General features: G+C 46.5%; 9 protein-coding genes and 1 non-coding gene across 10 annotated transcripts; 4 read left to right on the plus strand and 6 right to left on the minus strand.

Moving 5' to 3' along the window:
* Nucleotides 1–399: 399 nt before the first annotated feature.
* Nucleotides 400–1,493, plus strand: PAAG_05829 (hypothetical protein; the record flags this gene model as incomplete). Its single annotated transcript, XM_002791995.1, has 2 exons — nucleotides 400–565; nucleotides 643–1,493. 2 exons carry the CDS (start codon nucleotides 400–402, stop codon nucleotides 1,491–1,493), a joined length of 1,017 nt encoding a protein of 338 aa, XP_002792041.1.
* Nucleotides 1,494–2,409: 916 nt separating this feature from the next.
* PAAG_05830 (vacuolar segregation protein pep7) lies at nucleotides 2,410–4,731 on the plus strand (the record flags this gene model as incomplete). The annotated part of the gene is made up of 6 exons (XM_015845691.1): nucleotides 2,410–2,688; nucleotides 2,797–2,819; nucleotides 2,881–3,371; nucleotides 3,428–3,802; nucleotides 3,853–4,072; nucleotides 4,134–4,731. 6 exons carry the CDS (start codon nucleotides 2,410–2,412, stop codon nucleotides 4,729–4,731), a joined length of 1,986 nt encoding a protein of 661 aa, XP_015699917.1.
* A 1,004-nt stretch (nucleotides 4,732–5,735) lies between these two features.
* Nucleotides 5,736–8,078, minus strand: PAAG_05831 (vacuolar conductance; the record flags this gene model as incomplete). The annotated part of the gene is made up of 5 exons (XM_015845692.1): nucleotides 5,736–6,274; nucleotides 6,344–6,484; nucleotides 6,559–7,496; nucleotides 7,561–7,888; nucleotides 8,006–8,078. 5 exons carry the CDS (start codon nucleotides 8,076–8,078, stop codon nucleotides 5,736–5,738), a joined length of 2,019 nt encoding a protein of 672 aa, XP_015699918.1.
* Nucleotides 8,079–8,930: 852 nt separating this feature from the next.
* Nucleotides 8,931–10,132, minus strand: PAAG_05832 (eukaryotic translation initiation factor 2 subunit alpha; the record flags this gene model as incomplete). Its single annotated transcript, XM_002791998.1, has 4 exons — nucleotides 8,931–9,411; nucleotides 9,516–9,723; nucleotides 9,868–9,961; nucleotides 10,055–10,132. The coding sequence occupies 4 exons, from the start codon at nucleotides 10,130–10,132 to the stop codon at nucleotides 8,931–8,933; spliced, it is 861 nt and encodes a 286-aa protein (XP_002792044.1).
* Nucleotides 10,133–10,939: 807 nt separating this feature from the next.
* PAAG_05833 (sulfate transporter) lies at nucleotides 10,940–13,505 on the plus strand (the record flags this gene model as incomplete). The annotated part of the gene is made up of 4 exons (XM_002791999.1): nucleotides 10,940–11,400; nucleotides 11,504–12,133; nucleotides 12,200–12,716; nucleotides 12,804–13,505. The coding sequence occupies 4 exons, from the start codon at nucleotides 10,940–10,942 to the stop codon at nucleotides 13,503–13,505; spliced, it is 2,310 nt and encodes a 769-aa protein (XP_002792045.1).
* A 935-nt stretch (nucleotides 13,506–14,440) lies between these two features.
* PAAG_05834 (hypothetical protein) lies at nucleotides 14,441–15,157 on the minus strand (the record flags this gene model as incomplete). The annotated part of the gene is made up of 2 exons (XM_002792000.2): nucleotides 14,441–14,730; nucleotides 15,094–15,157. The coding sequence occupies 2 exons, from the start codon at nucleotides 15,155–15,157 to the stop codon at nucleotides 14,441–14,443; spliced, it is 354 nt and encodes a 117-aa protein (XP_002792046.2).
* Nucleotides 15,158–15,884: 727 nt separating this feature from the next.
* Nucleotides 15,885–16,000, minus strand: PAAG_12103. The gene has a single exon (XR_001551851.1). It is a non-coding gene; the product is annotated as a 5S ribosomal RNA (ribosomal RNA).
* A 539-nt stretch (nucleotides 16,001–16,539) lies between these two features.
* On the plus strand, nucleotides 16,540–17,769 carry PAAG_05835 (hypothetical protein; the record flags this gene model as incomplete). The annotated part of the gene is made up of 1 exon (XM_002792001.1): nucleotides 16,540–17,769. The coding sequence occupies one exon, from the start codon at nucleotides 16,540–16,542 to the stop codon at nucleotides 17,767–17,769; it is 1,230 nt and encodes a 409-aa protein (XP_002792047.1).
* Nucleotides 17,770–18,378: 609 nt separating this feature from the next.
* Nucleotides 18,379–19,049, minus strand: PAAG_05836 (hypothetical protein; the record flags this gene model as incomplete). The annotated part of the gene is made up of 2 exons (XM_002792002.1): nucleotides 18,379–18,676; nucleotides 18,751–19,049. The coding sequence occupies 2 exons, from the start codon at nucleotides 19,047–19,049 to the stop codon at nucleotides 18,379–18,381; spliced, it is 597 nt and encodes a 198-aa protein (XP_002792048.1).
* A 965-nt stretch (nucleotides 19,050–20,014) lies between these two features.
* On the minus strand, nucleotides 20,015–21,028 carry PAAG_12104 (hypothetical protein; the record flags this gene model as incomplete). The annotated part of the gene is made up of 1 exon (XM_015847637.1): nucleotides 20,015–21,028. The coding sequence occupies one exon, from the start codon at nucleotides 21,026–21,028 to the stop codon at nucleotides 20,015–20,017; it is 1,014 nt and encodes a 337-aa protein (XP_015702712.1).
* Between the last annotated feature and the right edge of the window lie 132 nt (nucleotides 21,029–21,160).

Genomic DNA, 21,160 nt, shown 5'->3' on the forward strand with positions numbered 1-21,160 from the left:
ATAATCCCAAAGGTCGATTGTTATTTTCACTTGGTGAGTCTCTTGAAATACATGCAAATCTGATTCTGCGGGAGAGTTAGGAATAGTCAGCAGAGGATCGGACATCTGGAGGCAATCAGTCCTGTGGTTGGGGGTTTGTATACATTTACACATTTAATAATGGCTAGCTGACTGGTCGAACGCTTCGGGGCTTATTTAACTAGCTAGCTTCGATGGAAAGCCAACCATCATTGGGTAGAAGCTCATGCAGTTGCATTGTAAGGCAACATCTTATGATCTCGTCTGCGCGATTGACACGACTTGCAGAGCAAATAGTACCGGATTTAATTAAATAGGGAGACAACCTAATTGGAATACATCCAGAGCCCGATTCGAGACCTTTGATAACAGTCAGCAGAAATGCCAGCCACTCCGTATCTTCCAGATGAGGTATGGAGGTTAGTTTTTCAATATGCGCTGGACAGTGTGCGATTTGAAGGGATGTGTGGGGGTGCGATTGATATGTTCGAAAACGATGATGACCTTCGCATCCTCAGGGCTCTGTTAGACTTAAGGAATGTGTGCAGTAAGTAGTTAAATAAGCTGTTAAATTCTGCTTGAACTTTTCAGGTCTGTGATTTTGCGGTTAATAATATGTGTAAGGGAGATTCGACGTCCATATTCTCAGTGTATTTGTTGAGCGGGTGAGATTGGATACATCGCTGGGCCTCTTTGGCTTCCTTCAACTGTATCCGACATTCATGATTCGCGTAACGTTGGAGTTAGCACTTCAGAACAGTTTTCGGGGATCCTGCGGACTAGTTGATGCCGTTCGCTCGACGGCCGACTACATGGTTACAAACCTGCCCCATGATGACCATCAGAACAAGGATGTACTAAGAGAACATTATATGACATCTCTCTGCGGTGCGGCCCTTATACATCTTACAGATTCAAGGATGTCCACGAAACTCTGGTTAAGAAATGGGAACCCGATTCCCGAAATAACGGCTCGCGACCGTGCTTTAGCCGCAGCAACTCTTGATAACGATACGGAGCTCATAAACTTGCTTTTGGAAAGGGCAGCAAATGTCAACCATGAAGATATCTACTTTGGCAATGCGTTATATACAGCTGTTTTTTTACGGAACACCGAAGCGACATCCCTCCTCTTGGCCAACAAGGCATCCTTACTATACAGCGATGTGTCAGGGAAAACGGCGCTACATATTGCAGCCCAGAAAGGGTACGACGAATGCGTTGAGTTGATCCTAAATCAAACATACCGCAACGACGTTGATCGTTTTGACCATATGCGCCGCACCGCGCTGTCCTGGGCGGCAGAGGAAGGGCGTGTGAAGGTTGTCGAACTCTTGTTGAAGGTGGGCAGTGCAGATCCGCAAACTCACGATTCAAGGGGTGTCATGCCGTTGGATTTTGCTGTTGCTGAAGGACATCTTGATGTCGTGAAACTTCTTGCTTCTTATCGACTGGAGAGGGGGCGATTCCCCTGAATTAGCGTTCTCAAGAGCACACACTGACAGACACATACAAATTGTTATTAATTTACAAAACATACAACGCCGACGGCTCCTGTATCGTGGGCCCTCCTGGCTTGATTGATTATTAACTCGCTCTCCTTAAATCAGTCCCGCATATTCACCATCTCACCCCTGTGCAGGCAAGATTAACTACGATAGCGTTCTGCGTGCTTCCCTCATTGCGCCATTGGCCACAGTATCTTCACATGAAGGGGAACTTGCATGGATCAATCGTCAGCAGTTCGACTCATGACCTTTGGGTTTGCTTGTTCTCTAGAATTGGAAGCTAGATCTGTCGAAGGGATATGGTTATTCGTGATATAGCCATTGCGGGAGGAGCTGTGGTGGAAAGAGGAGTGCTACACAGGGTTTCGGTTTCTTTGACAGGTTTTCTTTAATTTCTTCGTTCTGAGGGTTTCTCAGCATTATATATCATTTAGGGATTTTCTGCGACTGGATAATGACTGAAAAGATTTTTATTTCGTGGCTAAAGAATAAGGTAAATTTATATTGATACAATTCCATTTTGTTTGGTGCATGTTTTGCTACCTTTACTACCTGAAACCAACCTAATAATTAAATATGCATTTCATGCGCCAGCACTTTTTCTTTCTTCTTACCTTTCAACAAAACAAGAAAATTTAACCCCGTCTATTTTTTATTTCTACCTTAGTCCATCACAATCTCCATACTGTGGGCGCTTAAGCGTGGGGACCGCGTTATACGGTTTAGCTGATCTCCGCCGCCAAGCCCAAGGTCAGGCCGGTCTCCAAACGCTGAACCTTGTCCTTTCGCCCCATATCGTTAAACCCTCCGCGCGGGATACCTTCATGATCCCTTTAACCCACCCAACGCACTACCCGTGAGCCTCCCTCATTTCGCAAAGATCATGCCGAAGAGGATTCTGGGAGGAGGCCGAGTGTTGGGCAGCGGAAGGTCTCTAACTCCTACTGCCCCCACACCCTCTCCGCACAGGCAGTCCCGCCTCCTCTCCCCGACATCCAGCAGCGTTTCCCTCAATTCCCAGGGCTCCACCTCTCAATTCTCAGCAGATACGCAGGACATCGTGTCCCGAATATCTCTGGGAAATGGCGATTCATCTTCATCTCGGGCTTCGATGGCGGCAGGAAGTTCCCGTCTCGCTTGCCCCATTTGCAACGAGGAGATGGTGAGTTTATGTCGCATTTTCTGCGCTTAATAACTCCTTTGTACATGTTTATCTTGTGCTCTATCGTATATCGAAATGCCCACGATGATGCTAACTAGCTTCTCCCAGCTTACATTGCTGCAACTTAACAGGTAATTACTGCTGCTCCCTTCGATCACATGTTTCGTGTTTCTCTCTGACGTCAGGAGCTAGACACCTTGACGATACACACCCCAATCTCGAGGACGACCGGCAGATCGAAGTGAAGGACTGGTTCCAGATACAGGTCGAAAAGGCAAAACGATTTCAGCCGCTAGCTGTTCTGAATCAAAAGCTTAAGGGCCTCGAGGTCTTCGAATCCAACAACCATATCCCGCTATCCGTTTCCACGCCCAGCCGCACCCCTTCAGGTCAGATAGCTTCTGAGCCACCAAAGATAGTGGATCCGGATGAAGTGGTCACAAGAGAGCATTGGCAACCGCGTGGTTTGTATGATGTTTGTTTGGAACCGCTATGCCAGAAGAGACTTTCCGTTACTTCCGGCAGCGTGAACTGCCGCAAATGCGGGAAACTCTTCTGCGAGGAACATACTATGTATCAAATGAAGCTCTCTAGATCCGCACAACATGAACCTGTTCGTGGATATTGGTGTAGGGTGTGTGAGACTTGTTACAAGTCGAGGGAGGGATACAATGACCATAATGGTAGGCCATGTCCCGTTTATGAAGTAATTGACTGTTTTTTCTAAGGTATTAAATAGGCCAGAAACGCGATCACACCTCAGAATTCACCAAAATACGTAGACAAAAGGTGGACAAGGCATTCCTGGAAGTCTCGCGACTGGAAAAGCGCCTCACTCGGCTGACCCAGCTACTATCTACTCTTCCCCCGGACCAGATTCAACCAGGGGCCAATAAACTATGGTCAATAGCATGGCAGAATGATCAGAGGAAGAAGCTCGAACAATCTGTTGTGAGCTGGGAAGACGATGCCAGTGTTTCAAGATGCCCATTTTGCCAGCAAGACTTTTCGAGTTACACGTTCCGGAGACATCATTGTCGAACCTGCGGGAGGGTCGTCTGTGGTGATCCCGTAACAGGATGCTCTTTGGAAATAGGTTTAGACATTGCTACCAGTATGTTTCTATGCACGGTCGATTTTTGGATCATGCTAATCCTTTGGAAGACTCCCAAGTGTCAGAAAAGCCTACGACTGCCAGCGAAACACTCAGCATCGACATTCGTCTTTGCAAGGAGTGTAAGTCAACTATATTTGACCGAAGAGAAGTCTCACAAGACCTCCTCAAAGTACCCCCAGATCTTCGGGTATATAGGAATCTTGCACAGTTTGAGAAAGGCATTCGTTTGCTATTACCCAGATTCCAAAAACTGCTTTCCGCTTTACAGTTAGTTTAACCTGCTGCCTTATATCCTTTACAAGCTCCAACGTTAACATCTTTCACCCAGAGATCCAGAGAACCCCCCTTCCCCGACCCAACTTACGGATGCCGCCAAAGTCCGTAGACGCCTCATGGATTCCTTTGCTCAATACGACATCGCCGCTAGACGAATTCGTGACCTCCCAACATCATCTCCAACACAATCCAAGCTCCAAAAAGCTATCTACCACCAAGCCACGAATTTCCTGCACCTCCACATGCTTCCCCTAAAATCACTGCCCAAGGTCTTAAAACACGCCACTCCCCACGGCACTAAATTTCCCGTCAATGATAACACCGCAAATGGCACCAAGAACGCTCTCGCCACAATAAAATATGGCAACCATGAGAACGCAGGTAGCTCCACCAGTCTAGCTAGCGACAACAGTAGCGCCATCTCCGCCCTGGAAACTGAAGAAAAATCCCTCCGTGAGCGTCTCATCGTGCTCGAAGAGCAGAAGTTTTTTGTCAATGAAATGGTGGCGGATGCCAACCGCAGACGCAAATTCGATGAGGCTAGCAGCCTTGCCCAAAATGCGGAGGATCTCAATAAGGAGATTGATCGTGTTAGTGGGATGATCGGACAGCTAGATTTTGAGGCATTGTATGTCAACAAGCTTGGGTGACAGGATTCCCACGTTGTCTGCAACACTCACAAACAATAAGCAACGCACTACATCACCACCATTATATCATACTCCATCCCACCTCCGGCGATCGACAAATTGATCGATTGGTTCCCAACCTCGTTCTTTCCCATTCTTTATTCGTTACAGCATTCATCAAATTGACGACGCGATGTTATGCGATGGCATGTCATGTCTTCTGTTTGTATTAAGTTTTATTTCTGGTGCACATTGCCAGTGGGACTCGGAGCAATATCTTGCCCGCTTAGCCTTCTTCATGTACTTTTTGCCTACATATATGCATTTCCTGTCTGTTTTCGTTTATTTTAAGCTTTGGAAATAGATCGGGAGGATTTCTCTTTCACCTTTTGATAGGGGGCTGGCTAGCTGTTGACTTAATTTGTTTCCCCTGTCTTGGTTTAGAGATGTGGGTTACAGCCTCAGTCATTGTTTAGCTATTATCAGTGCTGCCTACAAGTGCAATTTGTATGTACTAATCATACAGCCATACTTTTCATAATAGAGTATGTAATTTGTAAGTTCGGTAATGCTTCTATAAGATCAAGTTAGCAGTCTGTAGAAGAGGAAGTCCTTGGTAGAGGGTTGTCTTCAGTGGTTAATGGGCGTTCATAGGCAGTAAATATTAGCTCAGCAGTTTGGGAGCCCGGTATAAAACTCAATAAAAGATCCTATGGAAATATACAGGCCCGGGAAACAACCGAAAATCGCATATCCAGACTCGACCAGACTTTGAGTCAGTACGAAATGGAAATCGGCATAATATGGTCATGCAGTCATTCGACAATGGGAAGCCACGCCAGATACATACGAAACTGGGATAGGTAAGGGTGTGCGGACTTGAAACGAGCAACGAAGGAATCAAAGCAATAAATCTTGCCCAGCTCCCCCGAAAAGACAAAAAAAAAAAAAAAAAAAAAAAAAAAAAAAAAAAAAAAAATAGGCTAGCTTGTCACCATCTGGTCAAATCATGCCGCCTCCTTGCCCTACCCCTGGCCGTCCCCATCCCCCTCCCCGTTAATGTCTTCCAATCGCTCCGCATTTCCGCTTCCGCTTCCATCTCCACTCCCTTCATCCCCTGCCTCATGAACCCCGTTAACCACCGCCACTCCACTTCCACCTCCACTCGATCCTCTGCCAGCCTCCACCTCCTCTTTCAACTTCTTTGTCAACTCCATCAGCTCCACAACCTGCCCCTTCAACTCCCTAACCTCCAAGACACACGGGTCAACCTCAACATTCGGCTTAGTCTTCGCAACTTTCAAATCCCAACTGTCCGCCTCGAAGTCAATGTTGAGATCCTGTGCAGCTGCTTGCCACTCCTCAAGTACGTCGTCGTCTTCTTCACCCAGGCGGCGGTTGAGGCGGATACGGCGCGCGTTCAGGGTCTCGATGAACGCAGTGATGAAGAGAAGTGGAGAGTAGATAACGCCCATTACGTAATGGTTTAGGCGCTCGTATTTATCAGTGGAGAGCCACCATTCGAAGGGGAGAATGAGAAGGAAGATTTCAATTAGATTGAAGGCTGTTGTTGAGAGATTGGTTAGCAGGGTGCGACAACCGTAGGATTATGGGGGGAGGAGAGAAAGCATACGAGCAATAAAAACGTTTTCATCAGGGGCGCGCACGAATTGCATAGTTCTATGAGCGAACAGGGCCATGTACTCGTCTGTGGCATTGCCGGTAATATCTTCGTAGGCACTGTTGTAGAGCGCGATGAGGATATTCAGGAGGACTGAAGTAATAGTCAGAATGTGTTTGTATATTGCCCAGGGGAAAGACGAGTAGATATAAAACGGTGTCACCTACTAACCATCACCACGAAGGTGAAGAGGTAATAGAGTAGAATGCCAAAGGGTGCGGAAAACTCCTGAAAGACACTGAAATCCGGACTCTGCATGATGGTGTTTGCCATGCCCTGGAGAATAACGGAGGGCGTCATTGCATTGCCTGGATCAGCTTGATCCATGCCCATGAACCCTTGGAGGAATCCAATGATAACGACAGCCAGCAAGGCAAAAAATATCAAACTCTCCTTCATCATCACCTTGAGGACTACAAGCATGGCACCGAAGAAGCGGTATGTATCTAGGAAAAGCAATATACGGCCCCAGAACATCGGGGCGGAAAACGCTAGGAAGTTATAGCTGAGCGCATTAAACTTCATTCTCTCCGCATCATGGCTATCTGACGAACGTGTGAGGGCAACGATGCGGAGGATGAAGGAGACAAGGAGAAGGGTATAGAGGGTAGAATTGAACGCGTTCCAGAAGCCAAAGTAAAAGCGTCCTACTTTCCAAAATTTGGCAATTTCATCACATATAAATCCTAATGTCATCAGATAGAGTAATCCTTCTACAATATCGAGGTCACCCGATGGGTTAATTGTGTTGATCACCCCGGTATACAGGGCAAGGTAAAGCAGGGAGAAGAATATCTGGACAGCATTCTGGTAGATAGGAGCCCTCAGTCTATCTGGGTTGAAATGGGCCCAGTAATGCGTATTGACTCGTTCCGGGTTCTCGATGAACGTGGACGGGTCTTTGTCGTCCTGGCACAGCCAGCCATGCCAGAGATATTTGATGCATTTCTGATATCCTGAAGACCCGATTACTCGCAACGCATGGAGGTCAACAGCTCGTTCAATGACATTGACCGGAGGAGTATCTTCTCCATCAAGGAAGATCGCATAGCGCTTCAAGAGCACCTCTTGCATAAGGTAGTCCTGGTCTTCCTCAGCCTCGATTCTGTGGAACATTGGTAAGCATATTTTCTCCATGATACTGTACAAATGGTGCGGATCAAACGCACATCCTCTTCGCAAGCACCTCACAGACCACAGCCCTTAACTCATGAAGGTCTGAATCCCACAGCTCGACCCGTGCCTGTAGCTTGAACCATCGGAGACACACCAGCAGGCAGTAGACCACACATGCTTTGTTATATTCCCCCGCAGCCTCGCGGGCAGTCTGAATAACAGCCTTGGTAATAACACTGCTATTTGGCTTTGTCAAAGCCTTTTCTTCAAGCTCGCAAGGAATGACCTGTTCAATCTGGTACTTCAGGCGGAGGGCGACCTTTGTGACCTCTTTAGCGGGCAATGCAGGCGGAATAGCTTCATTGCGCCGCACGGGGAGCACTATTTACAACTTGCTATCAATGTTTGAACATATATATATATATATATATATATTTGAAAGCACACCTGTCACCAAACTTACGGCAATTGAGGTTGTTGGAACGGCGCATTACTTACATCTGCGGCCCTCATGGAGCTGGCGATGTCGACGACGATCGTCCGAGCTGAACAGGTGTGACCACCGCACCATTTTGAGCAGTTATCGGAGTGATAGGTTAGCTACCTTCGAATTGATTGAGGAATGGATATGGATATGGGTGCTGAAGGATGATAGTTGAGGGTATCAAACATGTATCGTCCCTCAATGAGCAGCCATTGACGTCCCTGCAGCATTCAGGCCGGCAGGTTAAAGGTAAATTGAGAAGAGTTGAGTTGGTTGCTCATGGCGACGTTGACAAGCTAGTTTAACGGCAACAAATTGCGGGGACAGTCTAGCCCTGATTCAAGCCCAAATTGCCCAGATCCCAGTTAAAACAGCAACAAGCAAGCAAGACGTATTAGAAGACATTTACGAGGGGAGGCCAGCTAAGCAAGCCACATTGGCAAGCTGCCGCTTGTTATTTGTAGACCCAATTTGCCACTGAGCTTGGTATCGGCCCGCCCGAGAGTGGATATACGAAGGATATCCGAACCTTCTCTTGTGCGTTGTGCGGTGTGCGGTGTCCACAGAGTCAGTAGGTTTCCGAGGCGTAGACTGCCAGTGTTCTGATGGCGACAGCTAGAAAACAGATGATGAAACACAAATCCTGGTCGACAAGTGCTTTGCATTTCGACACAAGTTGTTAAATACGAAAATACGGACAAATTGACGCTGTTCTGATATCCTTTTTTCTAAAAAAAAAAAAAAGAAAAAAGAAAAAAACAAAGGAAAAAGAAAAAAATCTATCGCTATCTCCTTAAACATTGAAAGACCAGGTCATCATCTCATAGATTCGTGACCGAAAAGGTTTTTGTAGGGGAGAAAAATGGCTGAAGAAAAACTAATATAGCAAAGGCGAAGAGTATAAAGCGAAGAGGGGCAAAAAAACAGATGATCCTTGGATCACATATCGACGATACCCTCATCGCTCTCGCTCATGTCCTCGTCCCCGCTAACTTCCTGGTTTTCCCGTTCCCTCTTGTCCATCAACGCTTGCAGTTCTGCATCGTCATGTTCGGTGACAGCCTTGGGCGCCATTTTAACCACAAGGGCCCCGTCAGACGCCTGGATTCTATCACTGATGCTCTTGATAGCCTCCTCCAGCACCGCAATTCCATGGTTTTTGTCCAAACAGTGGCTTGTTAGCACATATAGTGGCGGCGACACAAGTTTGACCTTGACCTGCGCATCTTGCGTGTTGTTTGATTCTGCAGTCCTGAGGGCATCCTTAACAGCATCAATGCCTTCATAGCTGAAGCAAGTGACCTCCACGTCCGCACGAACTTTGGTGGGATGGGGTGTAAGCTTTTTGCTGATGTAGCTTTGCAGTTCGTCCTTGACCACCTGGTTAGGGAATGTTACGTCATCCCACACACTTGGGTTTCTGCAGAGTAATTAATTAGTTTCGTTAGCCACGCGGATATATGATTTTTGTCTTCTTTTCCCCCAAAAATTTCATATTGAATGGCGACGCAGAGGCTTACGTACGTGATGGAGAGTTTGAAAGCATCGATAGAATGACCAAATTTCTTATTCAGTGGCCAACCAATCTCTGAGTAAAGCGTTTCCATGGGGGTCTTTGTTTTCTCCGCTACATGACGCATGATTGAGTGGACTAGTTTGCTCTTGTTGTATCGTTCTTCGCATTTGATGACGTCTTCAGGGGATACTCTTCGTTTAGAAAGATCGATATAGCCTATTACACCGTACCATGTATTATTGTATTAGCCTCTGATCCTATGCCTTAAACGGTCGGTCGGTATTCACATGCCTTTTTCCTTATCGACACGAAGCACAACCACAACTTCATTTCTACCCACTCGAATAAGCTTTTGTATACTTCGGATACGTCTTCTCGACAGCTCTGAAAGCAAGATCATTCCATCAATATTGTCGTATTCCAAAAGCTTAACGTATGCGCCCATCTCTGCAATCTGTTTGGCGGGTTATTGTAGAGATTAGATTGATGATATTTTCATATCCGCATGCCATACCACCAGTGGCGTGGCTTATTCGGTGAACCGTACCTGCTTCACGTTCACCATCACAAAGCTATCAATCTCCGGAAATTTCTCCTCATAGAAACGGCAATTTGTTAATGACATGGTGGGCGGAGCGTGCCTATCTCAGGCGAGGCGACTGTGGGGGATTGACGGAGGTAAAATAGACCAGCTTTTTCGTTTCCTTTTTTTTTTTTTTCCCTTTTTTTTATTACCCTTCTTGTTTTCCTCCGGTTCTAATAAAACGGATGGTGCCAGAATAGAGATATTTGGTTAGAAGGTAAATGCCCTCTTCTGGATATTCTGGATGGAATAGGTGTTACAAATATGGTAATATGAGCTGCTCTCCTGTGTTAAAACTCGCAGTCTTGTCCTGTTAGAAATTGTTTGAAGTGAGTCTTTTTGAGTTTTTGTGCCTGCAAAAAGAAGCTCTCAAAAACAGTGTCATGTGACTACTTAGTTATATAAGCTGACGCATCTCCTTTGGAACCGCATGATATAGATAGATATCTCCCGTTTCAAATTCCCGACGAGTGGCATCACGCTGAGGGGTGGAACTGCGTTTAGCCATTTAACTGACAATGTAGTCTTCTGCATGTGGTGGACAATGCTCTCTCGACCACTCCCCGCCCAATAAATCCCACACCAATATCGGGTCCGATTATAAACTTGATGCAACCGACAGTCATCTGCCGACTGGTTTACCTCCAGCTATCTTCCTGGTGTCTATTTTATGCTCTCTGCCACCCCTCCAGTTGAGTGACAGGGTATCTTTACTCTGCTATTTTGTTCTTATAAACCCATGAGCAGGATCTTCCAACTGCCCTCCCGAAACAGACATTTATTCGTGCCGATTTCCTTTCGGCTAACGGCCCTCCCGCTCCGGGAATCTAAAGCCAGAATCGTGGAACCATGCCTGTCTCTGATCCCGTAAAGCCTCAACAGGCGCAATCACTCCGCGATCGAGTGGTTAGCCTTTTCCATTCGCGATCATCCCGCAACGGTTCGCAATCTCCTTCTGCCTTCATTGCCCACCGAGAGAGCGGGGAGGAAAGCGAAACGCCGACTCCGCCTCCAGGTGAGGTGAATTTCAGAACACGACTTCTAGAATCGTATAACCGTTTGGAACCAGCATGCGGGTCCCGTTCTTGTGACCATGGGACATTCTCCCCTCGCCCTGGGTCTTCGTCCGCTCGAGGAGCTAGCCCTGTTCGGAGAAACGGCATTGGTAATTACGATGATAGCCCTCATGAAGGATCAAGTGTACATTCTGTTGATAGGGGCGATGCTATATGTGATCCACCGAGAGTGCCTCCTAGGGCTACCACGAAGCAATTGGCCAAACAGCATGGAGTGAAAAATCACAGGACTATGTGCGTAACCTCTTCGAAATTTAAACAAACATATGAAATTGCAGCATTCCGGTGGTTGTAGAATTATTGTTAGCTCCTGCTAATCGATCCTCTATTTCTCTAGGTATATCTCATATTATGTGCCATTCTTCAATTGGATAACCCAGTATCGTTGGTCTTTGCTCAAGGGCGATCTGACGGCAGCAATTACCGTGGCCTCGATATATATCCCAATGGCGCTGTCTCTTGCATCCAACGTTGCGCAAGCTCCTGCTATAAATGGGCTTTATGGATTTGTGTTTAGTCCCTTTGCCTATGCGATTTTTGGGAGTAGCCCAACCATGGTGATTGGGCCAGAAGCGGCAGGCTCTCTTCTAGTTGGCACGGTTATCCGTGGTGCCATAGATGCGGGCGATTCTACAGATGACAATTCTGTTCTCAATGCTCAGATAATTGGTGTTGTGACAGGGTTATCAGGAGCCATGGTGCTAATTGCTGGTATCACTCGATTGGGTTTCCTAGATAATATCCTTAGTCGACCGTTCCTTAGAGGATTCATCAGTGCCATTGGCTTCATGATCTTCGTCGATCAGTTGATCCCGCAACTGGGTCTAGCCTCGTTAGCAAAACAGAGTGGTTCAGCGCACGGTAGCAGTGTGGAGAAATTGGGGTTTCTATTTCGACATATTAGTTCTACCCACGGTTTAACCTGCGCGGTTGCTTTTGGTAGCTTCGCCATCATCATGATTTTCAGGTACGCTCATTGACATGAAAATACAGGGGGGGACCTACAATTATTTAGTTAACGCTTGTGTCACAGGATATTGAAAAGACGTCTAGAACCACGGTTCCCCGCAGTTGTCTTCTTCCCTGACCGATTTCTAGTCGTCTTCCTCTCTGCTATCTTGACTTGGCAGCTCCGGTGGGATACAAAGGGTCTGGAAGTCCTTGGCTCCCTGAAGGAAACAGGAAACCCGACATTCGCCTTCCGATGGCCATATAAATGGTCTCACTTGAAACATCTTCCCACCGCAATGAGCACATCTTTTATCATTTCATTGCTTGGGTTTTTTGAATCATCAGTCGCTGCCAAGGGTCTTGGTGATGGAAGCACAGCTATAAAAAGAATGGCTTTGAGCGCTAATCGCGAGCTCGTCGCCTTGGGAGTAGCCAATGTTATTAGCGGATGCTTCATGGCCCTCCCTGCTTTCGGAGGATACGGGCGAAGCAAGCTCAATGCGGCGACGGGCGCGAAATCCCCTATGAGTAGTATATTTCTCTGCCTTATAACTTTGCTCTGTATCCTGTTTATGCTGCCTTATTTTTACTACCTTCCCGTACGTCAGCCTCCTTATTCCACCAACAGCAAAACCCAAAATAAGAAGCACAAACAGTTCTCGATGCTAACACCAAATTAACTACAGATGGCAGTTCTCTCCTCCATGATCTCCGTAGTCGCCATCTCCCTCATCGAAGAAGCCCCTCACGACCTTCGATTCTTCTTCAACATCCGTGGCTGGTCTGAATTGAGCCTGATACTTATAATTTTCTTCGCAACAATCTTCTACTCACTCTACCTCGGCATCGCCCTCGGCATAGGTCTCTCTATCCTGCAAATAATCCGCCACGCAACGAAGCCCCGTATCCAGATCCTCGGGAAAGTAAACGGCACCCACGACCGCTTCGAGAACGCCGAGATCCAGCCCGAAAAAGTCGAATTCATCGAGGGTTGCCTAATCGTCAAGATTCCCGAACCGCTTACTTTCGCGAACACGGGTGATTTGAAGAACAGACTCCGTCGCTTGGAGTTCTATGGTACAACCGCTGCACACCCGGCATTACCGCGCGTGCGTGCTCCTGAACATAACAGAAATATGATCTTTGATATTCACGGTGTCACGAGCATTGATGGCTCAGGGATCCAGGTGCTTAGTGAGATTGTGCAGGGATACGTTGACCAGGGGGTACGCGTGTTTTTCTGCCGGTATCCGCGTCCCGGGACAGCGATATTTCGTATGATGGAGAAGAGCGGGATTGTGGAGGCTGCGGGGGGCATGAAACATTTTACCCGCAGTGTTGATGAGGCATTGCGTTTGACGGAGAGATCGGATTTGGATGAACCGTGACTGACATGATACATGGTTTCCGCAAGGTTACATTTTTGGAGAATCTGAAACTTATACGGATAGATCGATATGATTGGGATGTGATGATATATTTCTCTTTTCAAGAAAATTTTTTTATTCGCTTTGATTGGTTTGGTTCATCCCTGGCAAAACGTACCCCTTGATGATGTTTGACTGGCTTTTGCTCGGAAGTTTTGATCCTTGCGTTGCCCCAAAGGGATCTTTCTATATCAGGCACATTGGTATTTATGATTGTCTTTAATTGTTTGACGAGATACTATGATACTTGGCTTATTTGTTTTCTGTTTACTCCCTTTAATTCCTAGAGATTTAGTTTTATTTTTCTCTTTCTTTTCAGAAGTATTATTATTAGAAGAACAATCGTGTTCTGCACCTTTGCCCACGCCAAATACAATACAAAGCTGTCTCCATTCTTATCACAGGTAGTATGAGATATATCACCATCAACAGCTATTCCAGCTTCCCCCAAAGGATCCCTAAAACGTGTCTGGCAGGTGAATCGGAAATAGGGAAGCAGATGATAGGACATAGCTTTTTGGACCACCCCCCTGACAATTGATGCTCAATGTTCAAGAAACGATCAGCCGGTAAATCAATGGAGAATAGAAAGTCGTCAAAAAATCCAATAAACACTCACTGTCCGCAAACAATTCTTTGCAGTTTCCCAGAACAATATTCTCATGGTCAGGCAAAACTAGATCCGGGGAATATTGAAATTCTTTTGGGGTGTGGATTCTGCTCCATGCCCAACATCGTCAGCCATCTGCAGCATGTATTTATATCTTGCTATCTCAATCATATAAAACAGACTGTCTGTTCCAGTTAACAAATAATACTTAGTCTCTCCCATCCCCTTTCCCGTCTACGGATTCCTCCTAAGTAGATACATACATACCAATCACAACAAAACATCATCAAACCATCTCGTTTCCAACCGAGCCCTGTAAACCCGTGCCAGGCCTTCTCGAACCCCTCCCGGCAGCCACGGCGTCCACAATCGACGCAAGCTGCAGATTGATATCACTCCTGAGGCCTTTCAATTCGAGTAGAAGCGGGGCAAGGTATCCAGGCGGGGGGCCATGTGGACGTAGCCATTCCCAACCAAATTGGATGGCGAGCCAGTGCCATATCTGCGTTACGGGAGTCGGTGTAAAGATCAGGACGATGACGAGGAGGATTACGATGGCTTCGAAGGTATCCATATCTTTTCGTTTGGTTTAATTGAGGTTGAATTGTTAGCTCGTGGCTGTTAGGAGTTGGTTGCTGGCGACGGGATGATGAGGGTTATTCCAAGGTCCACGGATGTGAAGATTTGAGAAGAGGCTGATCCCGCCCTGGAATGCATCACTTAAGAGTAGTCATGATGTTGATGGCTGATTAAATACATGCAGAAGGCGTTCTGGGTCAGGTTGGGGCTCTGTTGAACAAGCGTATTGGCTCCTGGATACCCATATAACATATCAAAAGCTGTTTATCCTTCAATCAGGGCAATTCATACCAGCCCCAGAGGAGAGGGTGGGGTCATGGATGTGCAGAACACGACTCGGCCCCTTTTGCTACGGCATACCCAGGCCCCCGTAACGGCTCAATGAATCTTTTGGACAAAGTTCCTTCACGACAGTTGATGGCATATTTCTTGTTATTGTGGCCAGGGAGCTAAATTGTATACACTGTACATAAAAAGGAGATAGGAAATATTGGCAGCATGCTTACTACTATGTCCAATAGATATGTCGGAGATAATTTCGTCGACATGCTTCGTGTTTGATAACTGTATCTGCTGGGTCGTTTTAGTATATGGGTAAGAGAAATTAAACCTATGTAGGTATTTAGTTGACCTACAAGGAATTTGACTTGGAAGTTAAGCAGTATTATCTCATTCTAGTGTGTCACCGGCAAGAGCTTCAACATGAGATATAATTACCGGTATAGCAGGCAAGCTAGGTACCTATGCCTCATACACGTAGAGGATAAACCCGACAAAAAGTCCGTCTCCAACCCCTGATATTAAAACAATTCATCAAACTTCATCAAACCTCTTTGAGGTCCTCAAGTTGAAGTTTATCTTGGTATCTGAAACAGGTACATGAAGGAATGTTCCAAGGCAGATTCGTTAATAAAGGCACTGTGATAAATAAGATTTCTCTATAGATGCTGGATTGGTTCTGAGCATTAAGCTGAACGGTATCATTTGATTAACTCTCGCATCTTGGAATCCGAACAGCAGTCAGAAGAAGCTTCTGCATCTTCTTTAATGAGCAGAGCGTTTCGAAATTTTGTCTGCTCTTTTCCAATAGGGGAGAGTACCATGGAACCGGGAACCATGGAATCTCGAATTTATAAAATTATAACTAGAAAAACATACGACAGCCGGGATTCGCTGGTGGTCACCCACCCAACTACTAACCGGCCGGCGAGTGGCTTAAGTACGGCTGAGCGGACGGGAAGCCCTGTTTTCCACTCCCTATGGTCGTATGTGCTCAACAGAAAGCGTCTCATGAATATATTCCAAAACTCCGATCCTCGATGGTCGAAAATAATGGCCCCAACTGAGAAATACATTTTGACGATGACTTCCCGTTACACTGGCTTTGATACGCATTTTGAAATGCAGGAAAAGCAGACGTCCAGAGAATACTAAATCGCCAGAAGATTAAAAGCCATTTTTCTGCAGACACCAGAAAGCCAAGGGTAAAAGAGTTGTAAAAAAAATAAAGAAAAAGAGAGTCTTCTTCCTGTTTGATGGAGTTTGTGAAGTCGATAACAAAGGGATTGTTCAAGTGAGGCGATTTAAGCAGTGTTTGCACTGTTTGTTTCAGCCGCGATCTTTTAACTCGCGATCCTAAGCTTCAATTCCTCTCGAGACGTTCAAAGTTGAAACGGACAACTAGAGGCACGAAGCTGCAATTCCCCGAAATGTTCCCGTTTGAATTAATCCGCTTAGGCAAACATATTAACAAGCTTATGCTGCTGAATCATAGTCTACGCGATATCTATTGATTGCTGCGCGTCGATGGCAGTGGCATCAGGGGACCAGCTGTTTACCACGTCCTGGACCCTTCACCGGTTGTCACCTCTCTACCACGGAAACGAGTGTCAAACCCTCCTAGACAATCCGCAGGGACTGAACCTATACGCAAACCGCCTCAGGGACCTTCTCAGAGGCGATGTATTTCGTGGCGTGCGGGTTGGAATGCAAGGCCTTGGTGCCGTCGATGACGCCGTATCAAAAGCAGGTTCTTTGAAATCGTGCAAATGGGATGTGCTCCCGACCTGGAGCCATTGGAGTGAAGAAGAATCCCTCCTCAAAGATCCTGAACAGGAATCCTATGCCCTCGTGCCAGAAGTCTCAGCGGGCATACTGGTGACCCTTGAATATGAGAATATCACGTATAAATCAGCCATGCTTACCGGCCCGGATGGTTACCACGATACGAGAAAATCTGTCACTTTTCTTCCTTTACTCTTAACCCGTCTTCCAAATTCTCTTCGTCAGAACTTTATTTCATTTCTGGCAACTAGTTTCGACGCGCGCTGTTCAATTCTTCGTCTACCTTCAACTTTTCTTTGCGCTACGTTTGAAAATTACTTATCAATTTTGAATCGTGTTACATCGAGAGCTCATGCATCTTCTTCTCGGGCTTTAGTCGAAAAAGTAATCAAAGAGACGCAACTGACCCTCTCATTCCCGCCGCCAATTTCTCCCTCATTGAAAACCTTGGATGTTCTTATCTCCCGCGAGTCTCTGAGCGCATTTTTCGTTCACGGATCGAACGTACTTGCGAACACCCCGAACGCTCCACCAAATCAAACCGGGAGCCGCGGTGTGAAGCGGGCTCATCCAGATAGCGCCTCCACTGTAGATAATGATGAAAACCCCTCAGCTCCATTTTTAGCCAGTCTATCTGCATATTTCAACGCCAATCTCGCCATGAAGTTAGACATTAGTGACTTTGGCAAGAACCCAACCGTTGCACAACAAAAGCAGGTTAGGTTGAGCAAAATATCCTGCGGGGCATTTGTCCTTGGCGGTGAAGGGAGGATGAAACTCCTTGCAAATCCCGGGCGGGTTATTCCGTTTGATGATGCAGAGGTCACCGAGGAGGAGGACGACCCTGATAGTCGGGAAATCCGTTCGGTTTGGAGAGCAAACGAGATGTTACTACGAGCGTTGGTTTTACACGCTGTGGGCGGACTAACTCAGAGGCAAAATGACGATTCTACGGGAGGAGAAGGATCTTGAGATCCAAATGTTTCTCTGCAAAATCTCGTATTCTTCCTTGTACCGTGGTAAACCGATGCAGTTCAAACACAAGGATTTTGACTTTTCTGTTATGAGGCTGGACTCCAAAGAGTATTCAGATTCGTCAAAGTCCGGACCATGGCAGACATATCTTGTCGCCACCCGCTACGAAAGTGGACAGAGAACAGCAGATTGCACAATTGCTAATGTGATGGACGGGCACCACTCATTCTCATCATCCTTCTGACAGAAGAAATTCTACAACAGTATTGAGAAGGAGCTGCATGTTCTACACTACGGATCTGGACTGCACATATTTTACCTGACCGGCGTATGCCATCAATGTCATCCATTCACGGAAATACTTTTCTCCTTCTCAAACAATTCGCACCCACGAAATGGAACACAATCCCCTAGCATTCAAAGTGCTGGGCCTCACAGGAAACATACCAATATCCCTTTAACTTTTGTCGTCTATCGGAAAACAGAAAGAAGGCGAAAGGACTCATCTGCAGTATCCCAATCTTCAAAAAACAGAGGAAGAGCTCAAAAGAAGAAAAGGAAGCCTAGACCGACCCACCCCTCCCCTTCTTAGCCATAACGAAAACCTCACCTTTCCTCCCCTGCACCTCTGCCCCCATTACGCGTCGACAATACCCCTTCCTCCCTTTCGCCAACAGTCACAAGCATGAATCTCCTAAAACTGTCGCCCCTGCTATCCACCCACTCCGTGACGCACTGCAGCAACCACGAGCCCAAGCCTGCCCACTGGTGTTCGGGAAGGATGTAGACGTCAGTTAAATAGGCGAAGGTGGTGTTGTCGGTGATTATTCGGGCAAGGCCTATTTGGGTGAGGTTTGTGGTGTTGGTGTTGGTGTTGGTGTTAAGAATTGAAGAAGAATTAGGGCTAAAGTTTGACGGTGAACATTGTTGTGCCAATGCCATTGGGTTTGGGGATGTTATATTTATATAACCCAAAACATAACAAATGGTCTACCATCTCTTTTCACTACGGGTTCTGAGAGCGGTTTGGCCCAGAGCATGTATTCTTGGGCAAAGGCGGTGTTTATGGCAGATAAGGAGAGTAGGGTGGGGTCTGTGGAGATTATGTATTCCTTTGTGGCAGTTTCATTTGTTGGGATTGTGGTTTCTGCTGAAGATTCTGCTGAAGATGCACTTGGTTTGGATGGACCTGGGAAGGATCGTATCCATTGCTGAACTTGGAAAAGAGGAGGTTGGGATTGCGGCTGCGGTTGAAGTTGAGATTGAGGTTGAGTCATGGTTTCGTTTTCTTTTCTGTTATGTATCTTTTCTCTACCAGATCTTTCCGCTACCTTTCCTCCCCTCGCTTTTCTTTTTCTTTCTTTTATTTATTTATGAATGTTCATGTATCGTTTAACACGGAGTAGGCAGTAGTTAACTATAGATAACACGCTCAATTGCACACCAATTGATATCCAAGAAAATGGAAATTCCAAAAATCAATACAATAACAACATCCAGCAACAAACATCTTAACTGCCATTTTTTATTTGCACTCCCACCCTTCGCGATTGCTCGTATATATACATGAGCCAATCTGACCAGAAATCCGGAAACCCCAAGCATCATTCAATTGGCTTGGTGAGTCATCACGGACATTCCTGCAAGGTTCTACGCCGCGCCTTGCCGTCATTAACGCCAAATCCCCCACAATCTTACACGTTGGTGCCCGTTGACGAATCGGTATCTAGAGCTGCCTGCTCCTAGTGACTTAGATTAATAATTGACCGTCAGGGTAAGAGTTTGCTAAGATTAATGATACCTAGGTTATCAAGGAGCGAAATAGGAACTTGGCTGCATGTCAGAAATGATGATAGACTTCTCTTGCTAGAGTATTGAATTACAAGAATTAATGTTTTTTAAGTTCGACACGTCAGAGGAGAAACGAACTGAGAGGGAGCAAATGAAAAGTTGACATCAACGGGTCCCTGGCCCAATAAAAGTACTTATCGTCGTTCTAAGGCACCATCCCGTCATTCTGGTTTACGTTGAAACATCTATGAATGGAATGAGCTTGGTTATTGTAGTGATGGCATGAGACCCCAATTATGAGACTGGCAGCCTGCTCAGAGATCTCCGAAAAGCAAAAGAAACCAAATCAAAATTAAAACTATACACTTATAAACAACAGAGAACCCAAGAACTCCAGCTGACCGTAATCCCGCCCATCCCTTACTTAGTTGACGCCAACAATCCCGCAACCTCATTCATCCAAAAGAACAGCCTGCACGTCCAGATCGGTCCACACCGCATCGACCCGATCTCCCAACTCAATAGGCCCAAAATACTCCTTTAAAACCTCACGCAGTGTCTCGTCCGAAAATTGCATGTGTTGACCAGAAATGGTCCTAAAATCGAGCTTCCCCTGCTCATCTAACTCCTTCAAGCCAATCCAATCCTCCTGATACAGCGCTCTACTCTTCAACGGCGTGACCGTACCATCTGTTGTATTAACCTCGGAGAAATGCGCGGACTCCTTCGGCACCATCGTCGTATCGTTCTCAAACATGTACATCGCAAACTTATTCAACTTGGCCAAATTCTCCTTGTACGTTTTGTTCTTCACTGGCCGTTCGTTGTTGATATCCGCCAGGAAATTGCTGTAGGCTAGGTACTGGTCCAATTCCTCTGGATTCCGGAAGTACTGCGCAGGCACGAGTCTTGCCTGGACGAAGCTGGACCACCTGCCCAATCGCAACAACGCTTCTGCGCCCTTACATATCCAATCGCCAGAGGCGTTGCAGGACTGAAAGCTGGAAATGCCGTTGTGCTGGCTCCCGAAAGTGACTAAGTTGCGGACTGGGGGCGAGTTACAGCGCTCGATGTATCCGCGGAGGAATTGGCCACCCTGTGAGAATCCCAAGGCATTGATGGCCGGTGCGGTGCTGAGGATCTTTTCTTTGCCTATCTGTTTGCAGATCTCATGCAACTGAGTGGTGATGTTGCCAAAGAAGGTGGCTTCGCGGTCAACCGCGGGCGAGTTGCCGAGGGTGACGATGTAGACGTAGGTGCCCGGAACGACTTCTTCAGCAAGACTGGCTATGTGCTTGAGGCCATCGTTGCCATAATCATCGCCTAGGCCATGCCATATTACGAGAGGGAGGGGCCCTATTTCAGAGAGGATAGGCTGTTCTTGTTGGATTCGAGGGAGAGCGGAGGCGTGTAGGGCGAGGCTAAGGAGGGGTAGTATGATGAGTAATGATACGACGGAAAGCATCCCTTCCAGAGAATGCAGGATAAATATATATTTCCTTGAATTACTCGGAGCTTTAGGATCTAGGGATCTGTATGTTAGTATAGGGAATCGATGACGATGTTCGAAGTTGGAGGTTGGATGTCGTTGGGGAGT

The sequence above is a fragment of the Paracoccidioides lutzii genome, assembly GCF_000150705.2.
Source record: "Paracoccidioides lutzii Pb01 unplaced genomic scaffold supercont2.16, whole genome shotgun sequence".
Classification (NCBI taxonomy): domain Eukaryota; kingdom Fungi; phylum Ascomycota; class Eurotiomycetes; order Onygenales; family Ajellomycetaceae; genus Paracoccidioides; species Paracoccidioides lutzii.